The sequence below is a fragment of the Exserohilum turcica genome (genome assembly GCF_000359705.1).
Source record: "Exserohilum turcica Et28A unplaced genomic scaffold SETTUscaffold_10, whole genome shotgun sequence".
NCBI lineage: Eukaryota > Fungi > Ascomycota > Dothideomycetes > Pleosporales > Pleosporaceae > Exserohilum > Exserohilum turcicum.
The window spans coordinates 1,262,730-1,281,422 of NW_007359915.1; the positions used below are offsets into that span (position 1 = coordinate 1,262,730).

At 54.4% G+C, this 18,693-nt stretch overlaps 7 protein-coding genes across 7 annotated transcripts; 3 read left to right on the forward strand and 4 right to left on the reverse strand.

Annotated features, from left to right (window-relative positions):
- Positions 1 to 66: 66 nt before the first annotated feature.
- SETTUDRAFT_166832 (uncharacterized protein) lies at positions 67 to 1,461 on the reverse strand. The gene has a single exon (XM_008023455.1). It carries the CDS (start codon positions 1,412 to 1,414, stop codon positions 242 to 244), a length of 1,173 nt encoding a protein of 390 aa, XP_008021646.1. The 5' UTR covers positions 1,415 to 1,461; the 3' UTR covers positions 67 to 241.
- Positions 1,462 to 4,314: 2,853 nt separating this feature from the next.
- On the reverse strand, positions 4,315 to 6,937 carry SETTUDRAFT_166833 (uncharacterized protein). Its single transcript, XM_008023456.1, has 4 exons — positions 6,327 to 6,937; positions 5,643 to 6,279; positions 4,679 to 5,576; positions 4,315 to 4,547 (listed from the first exon to the last, which is right to left on the reverse strand). Exons 1-4 carry the CDS (start codon positions 6,846 to 6,848, stop codon positions 4,469 to 4,471), a joined length of 2,136 nt encoding a protein of 711 aa, XP_008021647.1. The 5' UTR covers positions 6,849 to 6,937; the 3' UTR covers positions 4,315 to 4,468.
- A 361-nt stretch (positions 6,938 to 7,298) lies between these two features.
- SETTUDRAFT_125334 (uncharacterized protein) lies at positions 7,299 to 9,431 on the reverse strand (the record flags this gene model as incomplete). The annotated part of the gene is made up of 4 exons (XM_008023457.1): positions 7,299 to 8,538; positions 8,595 to 8,931; positions 8,981 to 9,009; positions 9,175 to 9,431. The coding sequence occupies 4 exons, from the start codon at positions 9,429 to 9,431 to the stop codon at positions 7,323 to 7,325; spliced, it is 1,839 nt and encodes a 612-aa protein (XP_008021648.1). The 3' UTR covers positions 7,299 to 7,322.
- Positions 9,432 to 10,033: 602 nt separating this feature from the next.
- SETTUDRAFT_25052 (uncharacterized protein) lies at positions 10,034 to 11,963 on the reverse strand (the record flags this gene model as incomplete). The annotated part of the gene is made up of 4 exons (XM_008023037.1): positions 10,034 to 10,060; positions 10,114 to 11,640; positions 11,690 to 11,862; positions 11,924 to 11,963. The coding sequence occupies 4 exons, from the start codon at positions 11,961 to 11,963 to the stop codon at positions 10,034 to 10,036; spliced, it is 1,767 nt and encodes a 588-aa protein (XP_008021228.1).
- A 517-nt stretch (positions 11,964 to 12,480) lies between these two features.
- On the forward strand, positions 12,481 to 13,642 carry SETTUDRAFT_101597 (uncharacterized protein; the record flags this gene model as incomplete). Its single annotated transcript, XM_008023458.1, has 2 exons — positions 12,481 to 12,881; positions 12,931 to 13,642. 2 exons carry the CDS (start codon positions 12,481 to 12,483, stop codon positions 13,640 to 13,642), a joined length of 1,113 nt encoding a protein of 370 aa, XP_008021649.1.
- A 613-nt stretch (positions 13,643 to 14,255) lies between these two features.
- Positions 14,256 to 14,933, forward strand: SETTUDRAFT_36456 (uncharacterized protein; the record flags this gene model as incomplete). The annotated part of the gene is made up of 3 exons (XM_008023116.1): positions 14,256 to 14,483; positions 14,570 to 14,715; positions 14,783 to 14,933. 3 exons carry the CDS (start codon positions 14,256 to 14,258, stop codon positions 14,931 to 14,933), a joined length of 525 nt encoding a protein of 174 aa, XP_008021307.1.
- A 911-nt stretch (positions 14,934 to 15,844) lies between these two features.
- On the forward strand, positions 15,845 to 18,138 carry SETTUDRAFT_175025 (uncharacterized protein; the record flags this gene model as incomplete). Its single annotated transcript, XM_008023459.1, has 4 exons — positions 15,845 to 16,385; positions 16,439 to 17,041; positions 17,190 to 17,626; positions 17,685 to 18,138. 4 exons carry the CDS (start codon positions 15,845 to 15,847, stop codon positions 17,853 to 17,855), a joined length of 1,752 nt encoding a protein of 583 aa, XP_008021650.1. The 3' UTR covers positions 17,856 to 18,138.
- Between the last annotated feature and the right edge of the window lie 555 nt (positions 18,139 to 18,693).

Below are 18,693 nucleotides of genomic sequence, written 5' to 3' on the forward strand. Positions count from 1 at the left end.
GCCGTTTGCCGCAAATAAGGCAGCCAAATGCTTTTCTCGTGCCCTCTCTCTATATGCACATATGAAGAGAGAGAGAGGGTGTGTGTATATGTGTCCAAACGCCTTTATGCCCAAACGTGATTCAATAATCTCCATGCAAACTGTCGACTACAACTCGATCTCAGCAAGCAGACAAACCCATCAAACCTCCACGATGCCCCAGATGCGACATGAATTTTCCAAACCTGTGTTTGCAGCAATTCTACGGAGCAATAAAGGATAAATCATCATCATCTTCCTGAATCATAGACATGAGCATGAGCTCCTCCTCGGCCTGCTCCAAAGCCAGCTTATGGCTGTGCGCACGCTCTTCCCAGCCGAGGCTGATATGCGTGAGTTCGAGAGCCGACATCTTAGGGCGGCCATAGGCATGTGCATGGGGAATGTGGTACGCCAAGTTCGAGTCGCCTGGAATAGGACTGGATGTTCGCGAGGATGCTTCCACGCCTTCAGAGTCGTCATCGGTAAGCCAGGCCAGCTCGAGTGCGTCAAGTCTGGACATTGATGGCATCTGCGCGGCATGTCGAGAGTGGTCCATGGTGCTAAATATTTCCCTGAAGTTGCGGTCGAATGCTTCCTTGTGCTGGCGCTCGCGCAGCCAATGGTTCTCGTTTTGAAGAGCGTCGATGAACGTCTTGAGTCCTCCTGGAACGCTCCGGGGGTCGGCGGCTTGCTGGGGTTGCTCAATCGGCGCAGTGGTGTTCTCCGTGGTCAGCTCAGGGTCGTTTCGTCTAGACTCGTCAACATTGGCCAGACGCTCCTTCAGAGCCTCCAGGTCCATCGCCTGGGCTCTGTTCTGCTCCTCAAGCTCCATGATCTGCTCGTGACGTTGGGCGAGCTCCTCTTGTAGAGCTTCAACACCCTCAGTCTTAGAAGCAGCATCTCGGATCTTAGCCGATAGGTGCTCAATCTCAAGTTCCTTTGTAGCAATGATCTGCTCACGCTCGTGAATCTTGAGCACAGTAGCACGGTGCTCCGCTGTGAGGGCCTGCAATTGACGCACAGCCTCGTCATCTTTCTTGCGGGCAGCCTCGACCTCCTTGGCCTTCTGAGACCACGGCGTAGGTCCATGCTCGATCTCAATGTTGTTTGAAAGTATCGAAGCATGGTCAGTCCAGTGGCGCAAGCTGGATGTGAGATTGTTCAAGCCCGCTGACACGAAGATGGAGCGCTGCTTCGAATCCAGATCATCTATAGAGGCCTTCATCGCGGCGATTTCGCCTTCAGTCAGCGACTCTGGGTCTGAGAGACTGATACACTTTGCAACCTCATCAACGAGACCTCGGGTAAAGGCAGCAATTCCATCCGCAGCCTGTGCTAACCCCTCGTCGAAGCGAATGGCATCGTCCTGGCCTTCTGGAAGACGGGGATACATGTTGTCTTTAGCCAGCGCTTCTACAACTCGCAGCAACTTAGACGCAGCTGTGATTGCACCCTGTGTAGTGTCTATTGGTGTCTTGAAATGGTCAGGAGTGTATTCACACTCTTCGAGTATGTTTTCAGGAATCTTCTGGAGAGTAAAAGTCGCCAGGTCATACATAGAGGCGATGTAATCGAGGCGAGCATGGATGGAGGTAATCCTAGATATCAGCTCGCCTTCTGGTCGCTCGGCAAGAATATCCTGGTGGCTTGATAAGATGGCATCTTGAGTCTTGGTAGAGCGCAGAAGAGACCCAGCAAAGTCGTCAAAGTTGACTGTATCGGCTTTCAAAGCATTGAGGCCTTGATCGAGAACTTGCTCCACAGTAACCAGCTCTTGGTAAGTTGGCCCAATGTTTGCAAACTCAGCCAGCGTCAGGCTACGAATGGCGGTCCAAAGGCGGTTGCTGCCATCCTTGAGAACCTCGAGATGGCTGATGGACTGGCTGCAAACAAGCCTAGGCAAAGCGTCATCCAGTCGGCCACCATTGCTCATCTGACGGGTTGTGCTCCTTAGTACGTTCATGAGCAATTCGGACTTGCCAACAATCCTCTCCGCAGTAAGATAGGCCTGAAGAGACTCGCTGCGAGTGAACTCCTTGGATTCCGTCTCGTTCCAAATCTCGAGTTTTTCAGCAAGCTGATCGGCTTTGAGGGAAATCAACGAAGCCTCAATCTCACGTGTAGTAGACAGGACGGTAGCAGCACGGAGTTGTCGGTTCAAATCCATAACCTCGTTGAATCGTCCGGTGGCGTCCTTGACTTGAGCTTCTGTCATAGTCTTGGAGGATTCGGCATCTGCCATTCTTGCCTGTAGATCCATGACGAGGTCCCGGAACTTGGTGATGAGTTCTTCGTTGTCGGCAATGATGGCGGCCTGCTCGGCAATTTGCCGTGTCTGTTCTGCAAGCTCGCTGTTCTTAAGCTCAAGCTCTTCGAGCATATCCTCCTCTTGCTCAAGGTGCTGAGCCTCAAGCTCGTCATTGAGCTCCCGAAGGTTTTCGAGATCCTGTACAACCATCTCTTGCTCCGCGATCCTATCCTGCAGGTTCTGGTTTTGGTGGCTCAGTTCGCCCACCATGTCTTCCCATTCATTAGCAGCGTCAAGTTGCTGCTTCAAGTGTTCAATGAGGGAGTCGGATTGTGCGACACGCTCTTGGAGAGAGGCGTTTTCCCGCTCCAGGTGTTCGAGCTGAGAGAGATCAGCCTCCAGCCCGGATATTCTTACTTTCTGGTCCTGCTCTCTCTCTTCTGTCATTTCCTTGAGAGTAATGAGCGCATTCCTCAAACGATCGTTCTCGTGCTGCAAACGGTAGTAGCCGGCCTCTTGCTTCTGCTCTTCACTCATCTCTGTGGTGAAGAGCTCGGCTTCTTCTCGAAGAATGTCAAGCTCGAGGCTCTGCTCTTCTACCCGCTTGCGCAACGATTCCAGCTCTGCCTCTGCCTGGTCCGCCCTCTCCTCTGCCATTTCCTTGTCGACCAGCGCATCTTCCAGATCTACTTCGTGATCTTGGTGTGTCTTGGTAAGAGTCTCATTCTCCTGCTGCAGAGTTTTCAGCTTCTCTTTCAATTCCACCATTTCACTGTATTGAGATTGGCACTTGGCCTGGATCTTCTGTATGATGCCATTAAATCGATCCCTCTCGTCTCTGATTTGCGCAAACTCTCGGAGTCTTTCCTGATCCTCCGCATGTTGTTTCTCCAAATGCCGAATCTTTGTCTGTAGTGTCTCAATATTGTTATCTCGAGCGGTTTTTGCCGAATTGCTGTTGACCGATGAGGCGAGACTTGGCCGGGGAGGTGCTTGTGCGGCGCGGGAACTCTCGGCGGGAGGATTGCTGGAAATACTGGCGACGCTAGCTTTGCGGGTTGGCCCACGAAGGGCGGACTGGGAGGGAAGGCCAGCAACCGACTGTCGCTTGGTTGGTGCAGCTGGCCTGGTGGGAGCAGCACTGGGTCTGGCAGCAATGACACTTGAAGGTCTAGCTCTGGGTGTTGTTGCTGGAGCTTTTGGTTTTGGAGCGGCGGATTTCGGGGTAGAAGGTGGTGGTGGAGCTGGTTGTGATAATATAGCTGTGATACTCGAATCGCGGATGAACAAGCCATGGCCAGGTGGACATGTGAAGTAGCGCTCTCCACGTACGGACCCGTCGTTCTTGCCGGTGGGAGTAGTAAGCTCTATGCCCACGAAGATACCGTCGGATACGTGGATAGGTCCCACATATCGAACGATACCCTGCTGCTCACTGGTGGTCTCGACCGTTTGGCCGACTTTTATTGTAGCCATAGCTACGAAATGCTAGGCAGAAGTACTTTCGGGTGTACGTATAGAAGCAGGCGTGAATGTATTGCGGGTACGGAGCAGCGACGACGCGTCGGAGGTTTGGTGCGGGCAATGCAAAGTACAATTACGGTCAATTGACTTTAGAAAAACCGGGTGTTGTAAATCAAGGAGAAGCGAAATGCAGAGACGCACAAGAAGCAACTCGGAAACAGTGCAGTCGCGACATGTAGCATGCGCTGGTGGCGGATGTGTTGTGCTTAGAAGATAAAAGGGTTGGAATGGAGCGAGGGGAATAGAGCAGCCATGAGACCGCGGAGGCATTGTCTTGGCACGCCCGTGGGCTTATTGGTGATGGCTCGAGCTGGGCGGTCACACCCGGCGCTAGTCCTAATGAGCGCATCTTCTCCCTCGCATTGTGCTCTCTTCTGTCTGTCAAGCCATGCTTAATACATCAGTGCCATGGTCTTGAAGAATGTATATGCACTACATGGGGCAAGTTGGGAAAAAGTGTAGAACCTAGAGTCACTAGCGAGACACGTGCAAAAAAGTATAACCACAGGCAGGATCTGCTGGTGGACATAGCCTACTGTATTCCGGCAACATGATATGTAAATGTCTTCTATGTTTACATTTGTATACATCCGGCCCCCCGTATTCAATCACATAACAATCATTGACCCCCCCACCACTACCCGCATCGCCAACACATCAAGTCTACCAACTCAATCACGAAGCCTCCAGCTCCTTGATCCTCTGCTCGATATCCGGGACAGCCCTAAGCTGCAGATCGATATCTTCCTTCTCACTGTCCACGTGTCAGCCCGCATGCATATGCAAGGTACAAATGAAAAAAGCAAAACTAATCAAGAAGACGAAAAGAAGAAAGATAACAAAAGAAACGGAAAAAGCGATAACGGGGGAAGGGGAATGACTTACTCTTCAAGCACCGCTCTCCTCTCAGCATCCAAGCCACCAAAGTAAAAGCCTCCCTGGCCATCAAATTGCAGAATGCGGCAATGATACTTCCACAGACTGCGTCTATGCGACACAGTCATGAGCGTGATACCCAGTTTCTTTGCTTCCTCATACATGATTCTTTCCACCTCGAGCGTCACACTACTCGTGCACTCGTCCAATATCGCGTACCGCGGTTTGTGGTAGAACAACCTAGCCATGGCGACGCGCTGCTGCAAGCCGCCAGAAAGCACGTCTTCCCACTGAGCCTCTGCGTCAAAGCCGCCGGGGCGGTCGACCAGGGATTCAAGGTTGAGCGTGGCGAGGACGCTGAGGAGATCATTGTCGGTAATGGATTTGGAGTGCATGTCGTGCAGGGAGTCCGGGTAGATGATTTGCTGGCGGAGGGTGCCGCGGGATAGATACGGTCGTTGTGGAATGTAGAAGATGTCTTCAAACGGCGGTTTCCGAACCTTGCCTCCGTAGACAGGCCATAGTCCACCTAGGATACGGAACAAACTACTCTTGCCGCAGCCGTTGGGTCCAACAATGAGGAGATGGTCTCCGGGTCTCACGTGGAAGGATAGTTTACGCACTAGAACATCGCCGTTGGGAGAGACGATCGGTACGTCGACGAACTCAATGTCCTCGCCCTCGGTTACAGTGCCACGGCCACGCAGGACTGCAGCATTTTCCTCAGTGTCGGCCGAGGAAACGAGCTTCTTTTCAAAGTGGCCGGCCTGAATGTCGTCGATGACATCGAGCAGTGTCGAGACGCGCGAGGTGTAACCTGCCAGTTCGGTGATTTCTTTGTAGGAAAACATGACGCGACCGAAAGCATCACTAGACATGAGAAGCATGCGGCGATTCGTCACGAAGTCTGTGATAATTGTCAGCACCAAAAACCTCAAGTGCTCAGAAACAGGCATGTGACAGTAATACGTACTCTCGGTGCGGTCCCCCATACTCATCCCGCCTGTTCCAGGCACCTTAAAGAAAACAGGCACACTGCACAGCAGCAGGCCCAAAGCACCCCAAAAGTACTTGATGACAAAGTCCTCCATGATTTCATGGTAGAACCTGCGTCTCAGTATCCTATTGACGTGCTTGATCAGTGTAAAGTACCCCTTGTCAAGCGTGTCCTTCTCAGCCTCATGGCCAGCATAGAGCGCCACCTCTTCGCTCCAGTCAATGAGCCTCGAATGCTGAAACCTAAACTCTCCCTCTAATCTTGCCTCGTCCGCCACATACTTACCAAACGGCGGAGTCAGTGCCCTCATGACATTTGCGGATATCTGCACCAACAGCGACATGAAGAACAGGCCTTCGCCACCCACGCTCCGTGACAGCGAGTAGTTGTAGATTATGATATCGAGTACGGGTTTCGCAAGGTTCGAGTACAGCTCTGCGAGGGAATTCGAGAACTTGGCTACATCGACGGTGATGAGCTGATCGGCATTTGCGATGCGGTCGTCGAGGGCGCTGAGCGTATAAAACGTCATTTGCGAAAGGTACTTTGAATGGATATAGTTTGTGAGGCGGGTTCGATACTGAAGCGAGAGCTTGCACTGATGGTATGACAGCTGTTGTTCTGTTAGCAGGCGCCCAAGCACCCTGTTGTGCCACATACCATGCTGTTCGTAAAAGTCGCCGGTATAGCAACGCCCATCCACCACACCAAGCCCATCAGGAACTCCCTCCCTTTTCCTCTCACAAGCGCACTCACGAGTCGACCATCCAACTCGGCCACATACAAACTGATCATCGTGCGCAGCACCAAAAACACACTATGCCCGATCACGAGCCTGAACTCCTTGCTCTTCCACCCGGGAATACATATCCTCAGCAGCCGCAGCAGATTCTTAAAGAAGTCGCGGTTCAGCTCGACTTTCTTCCTGCCGGTGGCCTCGCCTTCGCCCCCGGTCGTCTTGTTGGATGAAGCCTTGGAGGAGGCCCGCCGGAGCGCAGCAGCTTTCTGCTCGGCAATGGCATTGCGGATGCGGTTTATCAGGGCGACGAACAAGGTGAGGTAGACGGCGCGCGATATGCTGGTGCGGTGCTGCAGGTAGAGGCGTGTGAGGTCCGCTACGATGGCCTTGGCAGAGTCCTTGCTCAGGCGATGCGAGGAGATGGGTTTTGAAAAGACGGCCATGGCTATCGTGGGGGAGGCATTGGCGGTATCCCAAGCTCAGTCGCCGTTGCGCACGCACGAGTGACGCGCTCGTGGCGGGGAGTTCAGCACGGGGTCAGTTGTATACGCAAGGAGCCGCGTGGCTGGTTGCGTGGAAGATGAAAGGATCGAGTTGGGCAGAGACGCGGTGAAGCCGGTGTGTTGCGGGAATACGGAATAGCGAGAGCTGCAAGGTTGCAGTCTCGTGAAAGGCGCTGGTGTGGTTGCGGCGCATATGCGGCTGGCGACATGTGAGCCTGTGCCTCGGCTACCCCACAAAACGCAAGCCGGGGGAAGCTGCACGCACACGCTTTCACATGCCCACCAACGCATCGAGCAGCGGCGGACCCACCACGCGACTATCTACATACATGCACGTCACGCACGACGAACGTTTTCCCTACCACTTGCAGTGTGTTGCAAAAGACTACCAGCCATCAACGCCGTCTATCCTGTTCAATGCGAGAATGGACGAATGGCATACTCGCCCTTCTTCTCCGGGTGCGGCGCAAGAGGCTTGTCCAGAAACTCCGGATACAGGTACCAGGCCAGGTCTCGTTCCTCTTGCTGAAGAATGCTCCAGCCATTCCCCAGCCAAGCCAGCCTATTCGCACTCTTACCCGCGCCATTGAGCTTGTTTTCGGCGTCGTCATCATTCTCCAGCTCGTCCAGGTAGACATAGTCGTAGTCCTCCCATCGCGGACTGCGCATCACCTCAGCACAGTGCAGCGTGCTTCCTGGCCAGAGACCCACAATCGCGCCCGTACCCTTGTGCTTGTACCAGCTTCTGCAGTCTTCGGCAAAGACTGTATTCTCAAAATACGTGTCTACGTACTCGGTAAAGTCCTTTTCGCGCGCTTCTTTGACCACCATCGAGGCAATGTTTTCTTTTTGTATCTTTCGGATGGCTTTGATGATGTAGTCGCCCACGGTTTCTATCATATTTGTCAGGCTACCGGTCCCAATCGCCCCGTTGGGGCCGAGCATGGTGAAGAGGTTGGGAAACCCAGCGACCGAATGGGACAGGTAGTTCACTGCACGCTCTTCCCACTTTTCCGTCAACGCAAGCCCATTGCTGCCAGTCAAAGGGAACGGTGGCGGAGCAGATGTTTTGAAGCCGGTTGCGCAGACGAGGGCGTCTATCTCGTACGTCTTGCCATCGGCAGTGTGGATGGCCGATTCGGAGATGCGAATAATGGGCGATGTGACAAAGTCAACATTGGGCTGTAGCAAAGCCTCAAGATACCCCGGTCCAGGTGTCAAGCGGCGGCATCCCGGCGAGAACGAAGGGAGGAGCGTCTCGAAGATGTCCGGCCGGCTCTGGAGTCGCTCTTTCATGTTTTTTTCGAACATGTCTTTGGACCCCAGTTGAAGGGCAGTTCCTTTGATGGTGACATCATGGATCGCGTTTCCGTCTTCTTCGACTGAGAGTCTGAACTTGTGGTAGAACTCGGGATCGTTGGCAAAGCGATCACGCATCTCTGCAGGGACGGTCGACCCCTGGAACTCGTACTTGTCCCAGAGTCTCTGGCTGAAAGGCGCAGCAATCCACGTCTTACTCCGCACAAATGTGCTGACATGGGTACCCGGCATACGCTGGAGCGACGGTACAATTTGGATCGAGGAGGAGCCTGAGCCGATGACACCTACCCGCTTATTCTCAAAGTCGTAACTGGAGGTTGTGTCAATCGAGGTGCGCAGCCGATACAGTCTAGAGGAGGTTCGCACTCTTGATTCCAGGTTGCCGAGTGCATGACTTCGCCTTTGAAAGTGCTCAGGCCATCTATCTCAGGCCATGAGGGGTTGTTTAGATTTCCCCTTGCAGAGATGACCACATCTGCTTGGTCCTGGAACGTCTCTCCCGTTGCCAAATTCTTGACTGCAACTGTCCACTTGGCAGTCTTGTCGTTCCAGTGGCAAGCTTCGACCTGGTGGCGGAGTTTGATGAAGCGATCGGCGGAATACTTTTGCGCCACGTCTTGGAGATATGACTGGATCTCGGCCGCTGGCGCATACAGTGACGACCAGTAGGGGTTTGGTTGGAAAGTATACTGGTACGAGTGTGCTGACGAAGATTAGTAATGAGTTATCTCGTTGCAAAAGCATGTCCTTACAAGGTATGTCACACGCGCAGCCCAGATATCTGTTTTTGCGTTAGTAATAATGCAGGGGGGGTGGGTGCCTCGGGTCTCTACCCGAGTCCATTCAGTGCTATGCAGTCCACGATAGATTTTGTGAGTCATGGCCCAAAGCTTGAAGCAATGCGTGTGGTCCCCATGGTGGCAGATGTGCTGAAGTGTTGAATTACCTGTTTTCATACCAAGTCCCGCCGACACCAGCATTCTTCTCGTAGATGACCAAGTCAACATTCCGCAAACGCTCAGGTATGCGGATGCCGCAGTAGATGCCCGAATAGCCAGCACCAATGACGATGACTTTGAGCCGCCGCAAGTTCTCCACAGGTGCATCGTTGAGCTTGAAAGGTGTCTTCGCTGCGACAGGGTTGCTAACGGCGGCCGCGTGCATCTCGGGCGCATCAGTGGGAAGGCTGGGTACCGCTGACATGGTTGAAAGAAGGCAGAAAAAGAGAGATGGTGAGCAATTAGGGCGGCCGTGCGACCTATATCCAAAATTCTACTCAAAGCTCCAGCTATGAATCGTGTAGTATACAACAGACGCGACAAAGGGATATCGGAGACGTAAATGGCATAAGAGTGGAAACGAACAAAGCTGAGCACTTTTGTAGCCAGCCCAGGCCCATGCTTATCACTGCGCCGTCGTCTGCATCGTACAAGTGCCGAAGCAATGGGCCCAAGGTTGGTGGGCACGGCATTTGCGGGCCTGGTGAACATCGGGTTGTCGCACGGTAGATGGCTAGGCTTTTGCGTTTAGCCTATCACAAGACGAAGGACTCCACATCCCGACAGAGGCGCCACCCCGGACTCCACACTATGCCCCGCCGAGTGCTCCTTGCGACTCTGCACCAGTGCCAGAGGCATCCCCCGCAGTGGCCTGAATAATGGGTTCAGTGTCTCTTTTCTTTTTCCCCCGCCATGTACACCTGGCCGAGGGCCTATCGAGACCCTAGTGTCCATGTGCCGCAAGTCGACAGGCGGTTCGCTGTTGGGCGATACAGGTGATGTTATCCATATTGTGGGTCCTTGGGGCTACCTAGGCACCGTGATAATCGCAATCTACACCGTCGTGTTAGCGCATAAGCACCGTCAGCTGGGGCCGCCCAACATACCTGGTTTCCAAGAGCAATGGATAATCTCGAGCTGTCTGGATCCCACCCAAGGCTGAACTCGCCATCTATTCCGGGGTTCCATTTGTCGCTGGACCAGTCACTGGCACGCCAAGTGGCGGCAGGGATGTCTCTCTTCTCCACGTCCCATATCGTGACTGCATCAGGGCCTGCAGCGGCCAAAAGCAGCCCGTCTGGCGAGAAAGCAATCTTGAAGGCCTGGGTCCCGTCCGCGGTAGAGAGGCGTTTGACGCACTTGAATGGCTCATTTGCATCCCATATTCGCGCCGCGCCAGACATGGAGCTTGTTGCAAGCAGCACTGAAGGCAGAGACGAACCGTTTGTAAGCTGCTTGGTGGCTGGGTTCACGCGGAATCCAAGGTCGGTGGCATATTCGTCGGGATACTCGTGCGTCTGCAGCTGGATCGAGTCGTTGGGATGAAGAATGCCAAGGAAGTTCTTCTGGTCTTCGATACCCAGCACAGCAATAATCCCAGAAGCAGCGTCGTGCTTGACTGTTTCCCACTGGATCTGTGTTTCCAGTGTCCGCTGGATCGTCAGCGAGTCGGCCACTTCGTATATCTTGAAGAGCTTGATGCCGCAAACGACAAAGGCCGAGTCGCTAATCCACTGCGCATCAAGGATGGCCGTGTCGGTGAACTCGGTCCATGCGGGAATCGAGTCGCTGTCGTTCTTCCACACCTTGATGGAGCCCTTTTCTCCGTCGGTCGAAATGGAGAGCAGAAGCTTGCGCTCCGGGTTCCAGCGAAGCGTGTTGATCAGGCCTGCGGTTGAGGAGATTACGCTCGAGGCGGTGCCGCCCTCGGTCAGCTTGATGAGCTTGTCCATCATCATCTTCTCGCCTACTTCGTTGAAACACTGCTCGCGCGCGGAAACGGTTAGCTCGTCCTCGGAGTGCCAGCAAAGAGCGGTAATGTCAAAGTTTTCGACGGGCAGCGACATGTCGAGCGTGTGGATAGGCGGCGTTGGTTCCTGGGCGGAGCCTTTGCTGACGACATGGACCTGGAGCAGCGACTTTCCAGCTGCGAGCAGCACGGGAGACTCGATTGGGCCCCACAGCGTGTGCTCGACGACCTTTTCGGGATTCGACTGGCGCGGGACGAAGACGGTGCCCGGGGCGAGATCGGCGACGGCAATGGCATCAGTCTGGATCTCGGCATCCTGGCCTATGCTCAGCGTCGACAGCGGTATCTCGGCGACGGTGAGCGACTCTGTCTCGGAGACGACGGGCTCCGAGTCGGCCCTGACGCTGTTGGTGACGTTGGTCGCGCCGTTGTGCTCGACGTCCATGGCATCGCCGTTGACCTGGGGCTCGTGGCGCGGCTCGACGCCATTCGTGGGCTTGGTCTTCTTGCGCTTGAGCGACTTCTTGGGCGGGGGCTCCTGGACGGCGCCGTTGGCCTCGGTGGCGAGCTCGTGGGCGGGAATGCCCTTGTCGAGGGTCAAGAGACTGCCGTTGCGCGTGTAGGGGCGGCCGTGGTCGGGGCCAAACCTGTATCGCGGCTCCGTCTGTAATCGTTAGCCCAGGCGGCGGGCAGAGGCAGCGCATGCGACGTACATTGCAGGCCTCGGCGCGCAGCTGGTCGAAGCACATGCCGTCCTGGACGAGGCGGACGAGCGCGTGCGGCTCGATGTTGCCGGCAAAGGGAAGCGTGTCCGGGTCGCGGATCCAGCATCGCGAGAGGTGGAGGGCAGCATTACCAAAGCCGGCTTCCTGGAGGTATCGCCATACTAGACCACGCGTCAGAGATGCAGGCCAATCCAAGAGGAGCGGGCGGCCGGGGAAGGGTACCGAGATAGTTCATCGCGTTGCTACTGAGTGTCTCCGCCATGGCGCATTCTGCGAGCGCTGCATGCGCCTCAGCTATGAGTCGAGCGGGGGGGGGGGGTGTTGGGGATTGTGCGAGCGGGATGGGCGGGCAGGGCGTTGTGGGGGTGGAGAGGGTTGGGCGACGAAAGCGACGACGAAGTAATAATGGCAATGTCTCTGGCTCTGCGAACTACTCGATGCCACACACACAGGCCGGCGGAGGGAGCCTAGCTAGTCCCCACACGATCTTCGTCCGAGCGCCGCCAATCCCTGCCAGCCACCGCGCCAGCACCACCACTACCACTACTCTGCTTCCATCACTACTGCTACTGCTACTACCACTACCGCCACGACTTCCACTACCGCCGCCACTATTACTACTGCTCCACCTCCACCACCGCCACAGCTGCTTAATCTCACCACCCCCGCCGCCACCACCACAGTCACCCCATCCCATCCCCCGCCCGCCCGGGCTGAGCCCTCCCTCCCGTGGCCGCCCGTCGCATCTCTCTCCACCACCGCACCGTTCCGCCTGCGCCATGGCCCGAATCAACCTCCCGCCCCTCACGCGCGGCATACTTGCCACCCTCGTCTTCTGCACCCTGCTCAACTTCGCCCTGCGCCCAAACGCCAATTGGGTCGAAAAGGTCGAGAAGCCCATTATCGGCGTCGGCAACGGCGTCCCGTGGCTGGCCATAGTCCCGCGCCGCTCGGTGCCCTGGTATCCCTGGGTCTTTGCGCTGGCAACCGTCGTCGAGCAGAATCTCCTCGGCCTCATCATAACCGGCCTGACCGTCTTCTATGGCGGTCGCTACCTCGAGCGCGCATGGGGGTCGCATGAATTCACAAAGTTTATGCTGTTTGTCGCCATGATCCCAAACATCTTGTCCTACCTGCTCTATGCCGTCGGATATCTTGTCGTGGGCAAAGGCTCCATGGTGTACGCATGCTTTGTTTTTCTCTCCACACATGGTACTAACCCAGCCCAGGAACACCACCATCTCCGGCGGTATCGCTATCCAAGCCGGCTTCCTCGTTTCCTTTAAGCAGCTCGTGCCCGAGCATACCGTAGCCATTGCAAAGGGCCTCATTCGCATGCGCGTCAAGCATTTCCCCGCCATATTCTTGCTTGCGAATACCATCTCCGGCACAATCTTGGGCACCGAGACGGCCATGTTCCTTGCCTACTTTGGCTTCATGACTGCATGGATCTACCTTCGCTTCTATCGCATCAGCCCCTCGCTCTCGTCCACGGCCACTGGAGACGGCTCCGTCATTCGTGGAGATGCTTCCGACACCTTCAGCTTTGCTCATTTCTTTCCCGAGCCACTACAAACCCCCATTGGCGCCTTTGCAGATGGAGTCTACAACATGCTGGTATCCCTCAAGGTGTGCACGCCCTTTTCCGACCACGACATTGATGCAGGCAACGAGCAGGCGAGCGCCCGTGCCGAAGGTGGCCTCCCAAGCATCATGAACCCCAACAGCCGAGGTGGCCGAGGAGGAGGAACACGTGCCGAGGCGGAGAGGAGAAGAGCACTCGCTCTAGAGGCATTGAATCAAAGACTGAATGCTGCAGCATCCCGTACTTCGAGTTTCCCTGCGCCAGCTACAGTCTCAGTATCTGGGCCATCGGAATCGCTAGGCGAAACAAACTACGAACCTGATAGACCGGAAATGTCGGAAAAGTCAGCACCTTAGAATAGTCGCTTTTAGAATCTTAATCGGACTTGGGCGCTGCCGCCGAGTCACATCTCCCATATCAAGGCCGAGCCCGAGGAAACTTCCCTAGACCACGCATGAACCGGTGTTGTGCCTGAACGCGATACATTGGATGAGCGTCTGAGCTCAGTGCTGCGGCGCTCGGTCGTATTTTGACTTGTTGAGGAGCCGATAGATACCACGTTACTGGATTGAGCTGGGACCTCTATATGTTCTTTGTGCCTGTCTTGAGCATATATGCGTGGGACGTCTCGCCATCACACTTACACTGGAGCACACCATTCAAGACTATGTTTCCACACCTGGATGTAATAGGGAAATGGGTACCTGCGTCTAGCATGGTCGCGACAAGTGTGTAATTGGTGCGACCCGTGGTCGGTGTCTGGTAGCACAACATTGACGGTCGCGTACCACGATTCGGGGCATGCGGGTTGATTACTCTTGTAATTAGTATTACACGGTACCAGTGATGGATATTGGCTAGAATACATTTGGTACTGGCAGGATATAAGAGTTGCCCCGTGGCAACGTATAAGGAGCTTGGATATATGCCATGTTTTCCTGCGCATGCACACCTATCCATCTGCTCAACATGTTTCTTTCTACCCTTTTTGTCGTGCCCTTTGCGTCTGTCACCCTCGCAGCACGCATACCACAGGCTGGCTCTGCACTCGCCCGAGCTGAACTGGACACGGTCATGGATGTGACCGCTCCATCTTTCACCTGGCCCCATGCTTCTACAATGATCTCCACGAGCTCCGTCTCATCAGCTTGGCCGGCCAAGTCGGACCCTGCTGTGCCAGACGAGAAATACGCTGGTGTACGATTATCCTCATGACAGCTTTTGGCAGAGCACATACGCTGCCGCGTGCTGCACACTCTTGTATACAAACTAATGTCAACCAGGTCTACATCTGCGAAGACATTGCCTGGGGCGGCCACTGTGAACACAAGCTGACCAAGCCCGGGGGCGCGGACATTGACTGCACACAGCTGAGCGGGAACGCATCGTCGATTGGGCCGGATCCGGGCTTCTTGTGTGAATTTTACACGTAAGTATCCCAGCTCTTCCAGCTCTTTTAAGCATGAACTGCTTTACTGATGCTCTGCCATTGTCAGGAACGCATATTGTCGTAAACTTCAGAGCAACGGGCTAGATTTCATTGGTCTGACTTGGCCTGGCATTGCGGATTTGAGGGCTACGGAAAAGGGCGATCTAAATGATAGGCTGCATAGTTATGTTTGTTTTAGGCTGAAGGAGCTGTCGTGAGCTATGGCTGTAATATATCCACCCCCGCATATCTCAAAGGAATAGTGCTCATTTTTTCTACTCGTGTGCTAGGAAGTCCTGGTAATACGTCGTATTAGCTTATGGAGGCCGCGGTGTGACCGAGCGCGAGCGGTCATGTTGCCGAAAATGAATCATCCCATGGATATTTGCGGATAGAATACTGCAAAAACAGGACGAGTATCGTGATCTGCGGACTTTGCTCCTTTCCTGCTGCGCTTCTTGCCTCTTGGTGGTTTGGTGTGCGCGGTGACCCCGTGCAGAAGCAAAGTGTGGGGTTCTGGGCAAGCGGTTTGCGCCAAGGCCGAAAACACGGAAGTGCCAGCGCAAGTGCGGCGAGCGAGCGAAAAAAAAATTGTTTATCATGCTACCCCCTTCCCCACTAGAGCGCTCCCGCTCTGACTTTCCAATAACCATGAGCTTGCCAGCCATCGCCAGAATCCCACGGGACAAGAGCCCCGCGACGACATTTCGCAGACGAAAAAGACGCCCCCATTGATACTACAGCCCAAATCAACGGATCCTTGCTGGACAGAAAAGTTGCTCGCTCGACGCGTCTGACCGGCCGCCACACATCCTATACCACCAAATTCCCCTTCTGGAGCAACTATTCGACAAGTGAGCTCGAGAGCAGCCGTGTGCGAAGATACCCAGGGTACGTTGCTGCGATATCCTTCTCACCCACTGCCCCTGTCACTATGATGATCTCGTCATTATTATAAAAGATGTTAGACTTGCGATTACCCATGAGCGCACCAGGACTTGCTGAGAGACGACCCCACCTTTGCTGTTTTCCGAGTTTCCCGCAGGGTTGCCCCAACTGACGCGTCTTAGCCTACATATAACTGTGAGAGCCGACCTCGAATAATCTCACATCTCACTATCACGTCAAAATGTGCGGTATCATTGCAGTCATCCACGGCGACCCCAAGTCGCAATCGGCTTCGGTTGAGGTCCACGATGCCCTCTATCTCCTCCAACACCGCGGCCAAGACGCTGCTGGAATAGTCAGCTGCAGCGCCGGTGGTCGTTTCCACCAATGCAAGGGCAACGGTATGGCCTCCAAGGTTTTCCAGGACGGCGCTCGCGTTTCCGATCTCCCGGGATTCATGGGTCTCGGCCACCTACGATACCCCACTGCCGGCAGCAGCGCAAACTCTGAGGCTCAGCCCTTCTACGTAAACAGCCCGTACGGCATCTGTATGACTCACAATGGCAACCTCATCAATGCCCCTGCGCTGCGCCAGCGCCTGGACCACGAGGCTCATAGACACATCAACACGGAGAGCGATAGCGAGCTGATGCTGAATATCTTCGCGGATGAGCTCAACGAGACGGGCAAGGCACGTATCAACGCTGATGACTGCTTCGCGGCATTGGAGAGGATGTACAAGCTTTGCACTGGTGGATGGGCATGTACCGCTATGCTGGCTGGTATGTAAACGGAACTCTGAGCAAATGCGGTCTTGAATACTGACGTTTCTCAGGGTTTGGTCTGATTGGATTCCGCGACCCATATGGTATCCGACCCATGGTCCTTGGATCTCGAAAAGCGCAAGATGGCCATGGAATGGATTACATGATGGCTTCCGAGAGTGTGGCACTGGTTCAATGCGGCTACAAGGACTTCCAAGACATTCTACCTGGCCAAGCTGTCATCATCGAGAAGGGCAAGGAGCCCGTCTTTAGGCAGGTTGCCAAGCAAGAAGCATATACCCCGGACATTTTCGAATACGTTTACTTTGCCCGACCCGACTCCGTCATTGACGGCATTGACGTGGATGAGAGCCGACGTAACATGGGCTTTACACTTGCCGAGACCATCAAAAAGCAGCTGGGGCCTGAGAAGATGGCTGCGGTGGACGTGGTGATGCCGATTCCGGAGACAGCGATTACATCGGCTCTGTGCGTTGCTGAGGCCCTCGAGAAGCCCTATGTACAGGGCTTTGTCAAGAACCGTTACATCTTCCGCACATTCATCATGCCATCGCAAAAACTACGTCAAAAGGGTGTTCGGGCTAAGCTGAATCCGATGAAGAAGAAGTTCGAAGGCAAAACTGTTTTGCTGGTCGACGACTCGATTGTTCGTGGTATGTGGAACTCTGCCAGTTGTGGGGTGGCCAAGAGTAGTTTGCGCAACTTTCCAGGTTCGACTTGGAAGATGAAACTGCGTGAATTACCTCATAACTACCTTGTCAGCTTTCCCCTAGCCTCATCAATACTAACATAAGACTTCAGGCACAACGTCCCGCGAAATTGTCCTCATGGCGCGCGAAGCTGGCGCTAAGAAGGTCTACTTCACTTCATGCGCGCCACCCATTACCAATGCTCACATCTACGGTATCGATCTGGCGTCCTCCTCGGAGCTTATTGCTCACCACCGTGACACAGCAGCCATTGCCAAGCACCTTGGTGCCGACGATGTCGTCTATCAAAAGCTCGAGGATCTGGAAAGTGCATGCGCACGTCTGTCTCCTCGTGATCCAGCCACGCAAAAGTTCGAAGTGGGCGTTTTCTGTGGAAAATACGTTACGCCCGTCGACGAAGGCTATTTCGAGCGCCTCGAAAGGGTCCGCGGAGAGAGCCGGAAACAGAAAGTGATGGAGAAGGCACGTGAGGCGGTTGTGCACGGCACAGCCAACCCGCAGCAAGTGCGCATGGCTGCCAAGGGTGTGGTAAGTCGCGACTGAAACACCACTCTAGGCTCATCCATGTGACTAATGAGTATTACAGGAGGTCGACCAACATGGCAACGTCATCCCGTCAGATGGTGGCGCTGGTTCACCCAATTGGCACGCGCTGAATACTCCCACGACTGATGCGTTGGCCAATGGCGAGGACGATGAGCGACGTGTTACCAGCAGCCAGGATATCAGCTTGCATAACATGAACGATCACAACTAGGTGGTGCTCAAATGCAGGGCCGCATGTCTTCATAGTTTTCGTTGGGCCACTACCCCGCGGTGATTAATGGCGAATCATGGCTGCTTTTTATTTTACGTGACATGACGTTTACTGAAGATTCACGACTTAGATACGACTTTGGGAAATCACGGGAAGACTCAAAAGAGGGTTCAGAGGCTCCTGCAGGGGGTCTATGGTGAGATTGAGTGTGAGCGTCTGCTCACGTTCTCTCCCTTCAGTATTAAATCCAACAACTATTTGCAAAAGCCTTCGGGCCAGGCCCATCAGCCGGACGTTCCCGTCTTATTGGTACACGCGTATTGGCTTGCTGTCAGATCCCACACCAACACGGCACGATGTCTATGCCCCATGTGTCTTACTAGGCCACATGGCACTGCATCCGCATCCGCCGTCGCTAGTCAGCCCCATATAGAGACTGCATGCTCATGTTTCGATGTCCAAAACGGGCATTCTCTCAGTTTGTGACATTGCTGGTAAGTCTCGACTATGTCCATGCATTATAGTGAGACAACTAATGTTGACGAGATCACGATGCCACTGGCCGTGGTGGGATAAGCAACCAGAAAAGAATTTTTCACATCACATTCATACTTACCTCCCTTGCTATAGATGTTGGAACGCCGTCATCGCCACGGAGGACCTGGCTTACCGGCGACGCCTCTCAGCCACAACATCTTCACATTTTCCTCACAAGGCAACTTCCACCTGCGGGACAAAGCCTACTGTGGTGGCCTGGCAACTCTCCTTTTTCTTCACATCCAATCCCACCCACTCTCGTATTCGTCTACGTTTACAGGTAGTCGTAATCTTAGACCAG

What these genes read in the sequence shown, in the direction of transcription:
- SETTUDRAFT_166832 (XM_008023455.1), bottom strand. Translation starts at nt 1,414, where the DNA reads ATGTATCCCCGTCTTCCAGAAGGCCAGGACGATGCCATTCGCTTCGAC.
- SETTUDRAFT_166833 (XM_008023456.1), bottom strand. Translation starts at nt 6,848, where the DNA reads ATGGCCGTCTTTTCAAAACCCATCTCCTCGCATCGCCTGAGCAAGGAC. An exon ending in CGACTTTTACGAACAGCATG is followed by an intron (nt 6,280 to 6,326) that starts GTATGTGGCACA and finishes ACAGAACAACAG; the next exon opens with CTGTCATACCATCAGTGCAA. An exon ending in AGGAGAGCGGTGCTTGAAGA is followed by an intron (nt 4,548 to 4,678) that starts GTAAGTCATTCC and finishes ACACGTGGACAG; the next exon opens with TGAGAAGGAAGATATCGATC.